The sequence below is a fragment of the Sylvia atricapilla genome, chromosome 5, assembly GCF_009819655.1.
Source record: "Sylvia atricapilla isolate bSylAtr1 chromosome 5, bSylAtr1.pri, whole genome shotgun sequence".
NCBI classification, from domain to species: domain Eukaryota; kingdom Metazoa; phylum Chordata; class Aves; order Passeriformes; family Sylviidae; genus Sylvia; species Sylvia atricapilla.
Window position 1 is genome coordinate 67,738,639 of NC_089144.1, and position 9,065 is coordinate 67,747,703.

The 9,065-nt window shown below is 44.0% G+C and overlaps 1 protein-coding gene across 1 annotated transcript in view; it reads left to right on the forward strand.

The window, feature by feature from the left end:
- STAB2 (stabilin 2) overlaps positions 1–8,125 on the forward strand; it is a 78,528-nt gene extending 70,403 nt beyond the window's left edge. The window contains exons 58-67 of the mRNA XM_066319964.1: positions 666–807; positions 1,093–1,226; positions 1,936–2,101; positions 2,352–2,458; positions 3,081–3,200; positions 3,997–4,155; positions 5,006–5,113; positions 5,782–5,910; positions 6,981–7,100; positions 7,673–8,125. Of these exons, the coding sequence (XP_066176061.1) occupies positions 666–807; positions 1,093–1,226; positions 1,936–2,101; positions 2,352–2,458; positions 3,081–3,200; positions 3,997–4,155; positions 5,006–5,113; positions 5,782–5,910; positions 6,981–7,100; positions 7,673–7,723 (1,236 nt within the window). The 3' untranslated portion in view covers positions 7,724–8,125. The remainder of the gene's footprint in view (positions 1–665; positions 808–1,092; positions 1,227–1,935; positions 2,102–2,351; positions 2,459–3,080; positions 3,201–3,996; positions 4,156–5,005; positions 5,114–5,781; positions 5,911–6,980; positions 7,101–7,672) is intronic.
- The last annotated feature ends 940 nt before the right edge of the window (positions 8,126–9,065 follow it).

Below are 9,065 nucleotides of genomic sequence, written 5' to 3' on the forward strand. Positions count from 1 at the left end.
TTAAAATGAAATACATTTTGGAAGCTAAACAAAGGGATAGCTGGGATAATAGTGTCTCTTTTTGATTGCTTGACCCCAACTTAAAAAGCTCTGCAGCCACAAAAAATTATACAAATTCCATGACCCACACAGTCAGTGTGGTTAAGGAAAATTTGTGCAGGTGGCTTGATCCAGCATTTGTCCTGGTGCTTGCAGGATCACTTCTCCATTCCATTTTGGTGTCTTGCCTGAGCTGCCTTCCAGCAGTGATCTAGAAAAGTCTTGCTGATAATCCATTCCAGCTGTCAACCATTACAATCTCTGGATGTCACCACTTAGTTTATAGTTCTCATTTATTACTAGCAGTGGGCTGTTAAATCACTTCAATGCCCAGTCATTAAAGTATCATTTTAATATGTTTGCCATCCTTTTTTGCGTATTATGTGTCACATAACCCTCCAATGCGTGTTATTAACTTTGTGCATGAAATTATGCTTTGGTGTTAATTCAGCAAAGCACCCAAGTACATGTGTAAATGTTTGTCTTAGTTGTTAGTAGCAACTTTTCTGTTTGTCCATTCCTGCTTGTATCAAGTGAAACTTCCCCAACAGTTCAGAATGCTGCCCGAAACACCAGTTTCATATCAGCTAAACACCCATCTTGGCTTTTCTCCTCTCCCCGAGCAGGACAGACGTAAATGTGAATGTAAGAACAACTACATTGGTGATGGGCTGACGTGCTCCGTGATGCAGCTCCCGCTGGACCGCTGCCTGCAGGACAACGGGCAGTGCCACCCCGACGCCCACTGCGCCGACCTGCACTTCCAAGGTGAGCAGGGCACACCACCAGCCCCGTGCCCTGAGACCGCTGCTCGGGAGATGTAAGCCTCTCCTTAATGTCCCCATTAAAACCACGCGGTTACAGCCGGAACGTGAATTTGTACCTATAGGTTCATGGAACCACACGTGAGGGCGTTCCAGGTAGGAACGTTACCCCTGAGGGATTGATGTGCTCTAATTACATTTCACAAAACCCACGGGTGTTTGCGCCGCACAGCTGGCTCTGCACCAGGACACCTTCAGGAAGAGTGTGTCCTTTTGTCTCTCTTCGCAGACACCACGGTCGGGGTGTTCCACCTGCGGTCCCCCGTGGGACAGTACAAGATGACTTACGAGCAGGCCAGGGAGGCCTGTGCCAATGAGTCGGCCACCATCGCTACCTACAACCAGCTGCTGTATGCACAGAAGGTGAGGAGCCTCTGGGAGGGAGGAGATCCCCAAATAGGACCCAGACACACAGTAAATGGAGAGGGAGGAGCAAGGGGGCTGCTCTGTGCTGACAAGCGTCATTTTCCCTCCTTCCCCTCGCCCATGCCCCAGGGTAAGTTTGGCTGAGGGCAGTTTTCTGGCTTTTCGTTGGTTTCACGCCTGCTCACGCAGCACTGAAACCACTTGCCAAGTTCTTGTTTCCTGTGATGATGGGTGAGAGGTAGAGTTAGACTTCTAGAGTATTTTCAAGAGGATTTTAATTATTAGCGCTTCTTAAAGAAATGTACACTTCAGAATTAGGCTTAATTTATTTCTTTAGAGTAAGTTTCCAGGAATCTTTTTCTCAAATGCTGTTAACAAACTCATTTCCATATAGCCTCCCCCGAGCACGTTATAGACAGCACATGGCTGATGTCAGTGTGATGAGCATCTCAGCTTGGGCGTGCAAAATTTGTTTTAGAAGATTGGGTCAGACTGACTGTCTCTGGCTCCTCCCAACTACAGAAGGAAAGAAAGACACTCACTGTTTAGAGACCCCTTTAGCAAAATGTGAGGCTAAAGGACCGGTGCTGGCAGGGCAGGTGCTGCCTGAGTACCCGGGGGCTCTGTTTATTCCATGTGCAGCTCCCCAGCCCCACGGCCCAGCTTTTCCCCTGAGTTTTTTCCCTTCTGGCTGTGCTGACCACAGGCAAGGTACCACCTGTGCTCTGCTGGCTGGCTAGATGGTGAAAGAGTGGGCTACCCCACTGGCTTCTCCTCCCCAAACTGCGGCTCCGGATACGTCGGCATCGTGGACTACGGGAGAAGAGTCAATCTGAGCGAAACCTGGGATGTTTTCTGCTACAGGGAGAAAGGTAAGAGGGTTCCTTACCTCATCCCTCGGTGAAAATGAGAACAGCAGCCCAGATTTTGGTTCCTTCCATTAGCCACAGGCTGCTGGATAACTCTGCAAGCAAGATACTTAAAATAGCAAGATACTCTGCTTCTCCTTTAATTAAAAATCCTAACCTGTTGCTTACAAGCAGTTTTTCAGGCACAGGGCAGCCTAAAGCTTTCTTGGAAAGGGCGTTTGCCCATACAGCTCTCCCTGTTTGTACCTTTCAGATGTGAACTGCACCTGCAAGCCAGGCTATGTGGGGGATGGCATCTCCTGTAGTGGGAACTTGCTGCAAGTGCTGATGTCCTTCCCAACACTGACAAACTTCCTGTCGGTAGGAGCCAAGGCTGGGGTGGGAGTGGAGCAAAGCAGGCCCTGAGTGTTGTAGCCACAGTTTGCTTTATTAGCCCAGCAAACACAGGCAATAGCAACACACCAGTGAAGAAAGTCCAAGTGGTCTAAATCTGCACCTATCTGGTCTAAATCCAAGCAAGAACTTGGTCACTACTTTTCTAATTACTTGCTCCAGAGAGATTTCTGGGTTCTAAAATTCAGTTGGAATTAAAAGTCTGGTGCTGTTTAGCTTAAAGCAGACTGCACAAATTTTTAAGCATCACAAGGAGCACTGTGCTTTGGAATATCTTGAATTGCTCCTGAGAAAAGGCAAAATGTTAAGAGTTCTTTACTTGCTGCTACTGAGAATGGTACCATATGTAACAGCAGCCTCAAAGACAACAGAGGCCCAATGTCTGCAAATTGGTTTAATATGTACTCATCAAATTAGCAGCTGGAGCTGGGTTTTGAATACAAGCTTCCTTTGGAAAGTCACTCCAGAGCTGTTTCATGGCTAATAACAGAGAGTTCCTTTGTTGTCATTTATGCAGTGTCATCTTTTCCCCTCTCAACACAGGAGTGCACAATTGCTGCCTACTAAAGCTGGATTTGTTTCTGCCTAGGACATCATGGCTTACTCCAACAGCTCTAGGAAGGGGAGAGAGTTCCTGCAGTGCCTCACAGACCTGTCAGTGAATGCCACTCTCTTTGCTCCCAATGACAGTGGGTTAAAGGAAAATGAGGTCAGGGTTTTTTCTTTTTTTCCTTCCTTGTTCTCACAACACTTCTTAAACAGCTATTATGGGGTTCTGCATCCCATTGAAATTTAAGCTTAGAAAAATAATCTTAGTATGATGTGACTTCTTTACCCCATATAATTCAAACTGTGATCACAAAAGCACAACATGTCTCAAAAAGACATTAATTCATTATTTCCATTTCCCTTCCATGGTTAGGGGTGCGAGGTTATTGAGTGTTCCAGTCACTACAGAGACTTTTCCATCAGGGATTTTAGTGACCCTGTTATGAAGGAGTCTGCCTGAGATGAAGTCTCTTCTGGCTTATTAGCATGTAGCACAGTTGTTTGAATAAAGCAGCACACAATTTTGGTATTTCCCACAAATACATTAAAGACAGCCATTCCTAACTTCACTTCTATCCTTATTCCCTTTATTCTTCCTTTCCTTCCTTCAACCAAATGCTGTGCCAAACAATTCATCAGGGTTTATGCATAGGTTCACATCTTCAAGCTGTTTGGAATACCTGTGAGTCTCATCACTTCAGGTCATCCTACAGAGGAGTAAAATCCTTTGTCCTTCTGGAATTAAGGTCTTGCCTGCTGCAGGCAGCCATCAGAGGCCAGCACGGACAGAATGTCCCACTGTTCCCATGCAGATTTCCCAATAACCTCTAACGTGGCTACACTTGCTGCAGCATTAATAGCAGAGGGGGAAAAGGTCACAGGCACATAGCTTACTAGTAAATCCAAGGGATTAATGAGATCCATTAACACTCCTTGCATTTCGCCCTCATTTGCAGACGCTTTCTGGGAGAGACATTGAGTATCATTTATCTAATGCCAATATAATGTTTTATGAGGACTTGACCAATGGAACCATCCTTCTAAATCGTCTAGGGAAAAAACTCCTCATTACAAACACTGGGGGCCAGGAACATCGAGTCCCCACTGCTGATCAGGTACCTCTGTAATAAATTTCTCATCTTTGTGCTTTTCCTCCTCGTATGTTATACCCTGTAATCAAGTGACACACTGATCTGGAGGGCATTTTGATAGGGCTAGAGTGGGCAGCAATGAGAGACTGAGTTCAGAAGGTTCTTTCCTGCCCAGAGACTGCAGGATAGCAGCTGTCAAACTGCAAATTTACAATCTTGCAAATGTACATCTCTTACCTGCAAAACTCAAAGGAAGCTGTTGAAATGGCTTTGAGGAATGGAAAAATAGGGATATGAGCTTCATTTAACTCTTCTCGCAGCTTGGTAGGATTATGGGAGGTGGCTGTGGGATAGGTGAAGAGATGAAAGCAGCAGTTTATCATTAAAAAAATGATGTTGACATTTGTGAAGTTTCATGGTAACTTTCTGGGAGAGCGGGAGAGGCAGGAGACACCAAGAGAGCCTTGCTCACAGCAACCAAATTCCAGCCAGCAAACTTGAGTGGTGAATGGCATCCCCCACAGTGCAAGTGGCTGCCTGCACTCAGGAGTAACTGCACTTCTAGGTAGAGCTTGGCAACTTCACAAAGATCAGAAAAACCTTCATTTAGGTAAAAAAAAAAGGACAGAGCAACATGAAGGTGACAAGCAGAGTAATGATGATGGCTACTTCATGCTCAGGAGAACCGTGACCAGCCAGGGGCCATCCCAAGCTGATGTCCAGGGAGGCAGCAGTGTAACTTTCCATGTTTTTTTTCCATGTGTTTTTTCTCTCTGGGTGTCAGCAACTGAGGTGGGGAAACCATCTCAATGACAATTTCAGTACCAGAGGGAGAAGGGTCAAAGCTCAGCTCTCATTCCTTCTTTTCTGGCAGAGCGAGATCCGGTACGTGGACAGAAGTGCTATTGTTGAGTGGGATATAATTGCTTCCAACGGGATAATCCACATCATTTCAGAGCCTTTAAAGGCTCCATCAGAACCTGTAAGTACATAGTGATTCAGGTTTTGGGGTGATGAGAGGTAACTGTGTCTTATTTTACCCTAAACCTATTGCTGACATTCATATATGGCATATATGCAGCTTTCACCTTAAAAGGTTACTTTCAAAGAGAACTACAGTTGAAAACCAGGCACCAGTGAGACCAAAAATTTGTCTGAACATTTTCTTCCCACAGTTATAAATTTGTTTTCTTTATATAAATTAATGGAGCTCATGTACATAACAGAGATTTTTTAAAACTCCATTTTAATTCTTCCACTTTCAAGCTTCTAAAGCACCTCATTTACTCTTGCCTTGGCATTCATTCCTGTCCAAAACAACAAGCTGCTTTGAAAATAGGCATCTTTTGTCTGCATGAATTCCTGCAAAGCTCCCAGTTATCCAGCTGTCTCCTTGATCCACAAGGTTTAGTGATGGACTTGGCAGCGCTGGGTGAACAGTTGGAGCCAATCATCCATTTCAACACAATCAGTTCTGTGATTCTATCAAAAGGCCACACTTAAATGTCTCTAGGGAACACCGACCAGGAAACACAAGCCGAGGAACAGCTCAGGACCAGAGCATATCTCGAAGGGACACTGCATGTGCCTGGGAGCTGTAAGCTGACCAGGGCCCACCCATAGCTCATTCACCCTCTCCCTTGCTTCCAGGGTCCTCTCCATGCCAGTACCGGGACAGGAATATTCTTTGGCATCTGTCTAGTTATTGGAATTGTGGCTCTCATTGGATATTCTTACCTCAGGTTCAGGAAGAAAAACATAGGCTTCCAGCACTTCAAGGTAGGTGGCAGGTGGGAACCGAAGCAGGGGGGAACAACTGCACTTCCCAAATTCACAGCTTTCAGTTTCTCCACACATTTTGTTAAGGTAGAAACACTCCTGATCACTTCACACTTGAGCTGTTCAGACTGAGACACAGAGAAAGTGGGGAAGGCTCACGTGCTTGCCTTGGGCATGAGCTTACTTTTGTCCCCAGACCTCTCCACCCCAGTGTCTGCTCACACAGACACTTCCAACACAGAGGACTGGCCCAAAACTGATTTAACCACACCACAGCAGTGCAGAACTCCTTGACTCCCCAGAGTTTTCACCCTTAGGGAAGCAAGGAATTACAGCCACTGAAAGGGAGAAGGGTCAAAGCTCATTGACCCTTTCCATTAGTATTCATTTTCTCCTCCTCCATTAGTATTAATTTTGTTATTCTGGAGGTTGAAACATTTCATAGGAAAAAGGCCAGATCCAACAAACAAATTGAAATACCTGTAGGATTGAAAAGTGCAGGTTTTTATACTGATGCACTTTCATGCTTGATTTCTCTTAACTAATTTTGTTAGTAACACATAGATGCAAAACCAGTCAGCAACAGCCAGACTACAGAAATGAGGGATGAGGAAAAAAGTTTAAAAATACACAAGAACAAACCCAAAAGAAAGCCTACCTAGAAGTGAACAGAAATCTCTTCCTGTTCTAGTCTCTGCATGTAACGCCACTCATCTTGGACAAACAAAACCCAGTAGCCAAGAGCCAGGGGAAACACTTCTATTTTTAAATACTTTCAGTGAGAGCCCTCAAGACTAACCAGGTACTTCTTAACCCAAGCACCATTTCAGGGCCACACTTCCTCTCCCATTTTTGCTGAGGCTTAAAAATGAGGAGAAGATAAGAGATACCAGTGTTAAGTGACCTGAGATACAACCACCAAAACCACAGCTCGTGCTGTGAGAGACAGATTTAGACAATAAAGGCAGCTGAGTCACAACACTGCGCCAGCTGGGAGAAGCTCAAGTGCCCTACTTAATGCACTGAGGGAAGAGGATGAAATTTAAGCAAGTTTCTGTGCTTTTGTGTAGTCAAGAGATGACACTGAAACAACGTCACTGGACAAGTCCGAGCCTTCAAATATCATCAACCCCTCATATGAAAGTTCTTCAACAGCGACTTCACCAGAACCTACTTATGATCTTTTCTCAGTAAGTGCTCTTTTTGATTTGAGATTGGGACACTTAATATAACAGTAAGAGGGAATAATTTTATAAGAGAAAAATTAATTCAAGAAATCAGCATTGCAGTTCCTGGCTCTCCTGTCTCCCCTCTGCTTGAAACTGGATTGCCTCACTTGTAGTAAAATTGAAGCTGTGGTCAACAGCTGCATCTCAAGGCCCCCTTCAAACACAGCTGAATTAAACTGGACTTCAACTGCCACTGGCTGACAGTGACACAACTTTACAAACTTCAAAAACCTTCTAAATCTGTCTTCATGTCTCCTTGCTAGAAATACAGCTGAGAGCCACACTAGCACTCCAAAGAATCTGAAACAGAGCAGGGAGGGGGCTGGGAATCCAGAAGAGGAAAGATTGCACCCTCACGTACATGCTGAGTCTAAAATCAAAATGCACCATTTTGCATCCAGTAAAAACGACTTGTTTGGTGCAAAAATGTCAGGTGCCAACTCTGCCATCTGTACGGACAAATCTGTCAAAAGGTTGCTTTAATTTCTTAATGCAATGTTCGAGTCTGATTTTCTTTTTATTCTATTTTATAGGATTCAGATGACCAACAGCTTGTGATAAGTGGTCCTCATGATAAGAATTAAAGACAGAATTTGGCATTATTCAGCTAATAAACACGTTTTTATTTACATTTACTGTGGGGAAAAAAAAAAAGAGCACCTACATTACAGAGAATAAAATCTTGTTATAAATTGAAAACCAAAAGAGCACTGCTTTGTTTAAGGTGCCTTCTACATAGCTCAGAGAGATACTGACTTCAGAAGTGTTGGCTGAATCTGAGCAGTACCAACTGTGAGGGCTAAAAGCAAAATTGAGCCGTAACTAACCTACCCAGAAGCAGACACCTTTCTGGGAAAAGCAGCTGATTTTCACTCACCTGCTATTTAACTGCTTTTATCTTTCTTCACAGGCTTCAAAATGGTCACAAGCACATAGAGCCACTAAAATGGCAAATATCCCAAATTATCTGTTACTTTCATTTTGGCTCACTTACAATTAGAACAGGCAAGTGTGAAACAGAACATGTGTTAAACGTCTATTTTTAAAAAGAGGGGATTTTTTTGCTGGTCTACTTTTCTGTTAGACAGTCAGCAGCAGGAAACACAACGACCCTGATTGTGCCTTTTGTGTCCTCTAGCTTCTCTGTCTTTCCCTGACCTCACTCTACAAAGGGAACCAGTAACTGAGGCAGCTTTAGGAAGAAATGCAAGTGATATGAAAGCATTCAAATGAACCATTTTTGTGAAAAGTGGACTGTGGAGATGAACATCCCCTTGCCATGCAATGTCTACAGTCAGTTCTTCAGGTCTGAGAGGAGCAGCAGCAGCTGCTCCTTCACACACTGTGTTTTAACCACTGTCACCACAGACTATTAGAGAGAAATCAAACTTGAGTTTGATTCACTGTCACCTCCTTCCATTAAAACATTAAATATCATAACGACAACGTGAGAACGTGAAAGAAACCACAAAACAGCAAGAAAATAAAGGTTTTCTTTCTGGCAGCAGGAACATCTCCCCAGTCTACAGGGGCAGGAGGGATGCCCAGGAAAGCTTTAGTTACCTCTGGGAACTACCCCAGGAGGCATTCCCTCAGAACAAGGCAGTGGGCAAATCCAGGGTTGTTGATGCAGCTATCAAGCACAAGGAAGGGAACATGACGTGTAAATACACATGGATGAAACAGTCCATTTCCTCAACTCCTTCCCCTGTCCCCATACACAAGCCTGCTTCTTTTCACAGACTTTAGAAAATTTACAACACAAACATTCAAACACTCACACACATCTAGGAGAGCTTTCCACAGAATTTTGCAATCAATACAACACATGTTCTTCTCCCCAGTCAATCAAAATATTAAGGTTCACAGAGACCAGAAGATAAAGTCCAAGCATTTATTTTTTAATTAATCATTAAATATTTTATC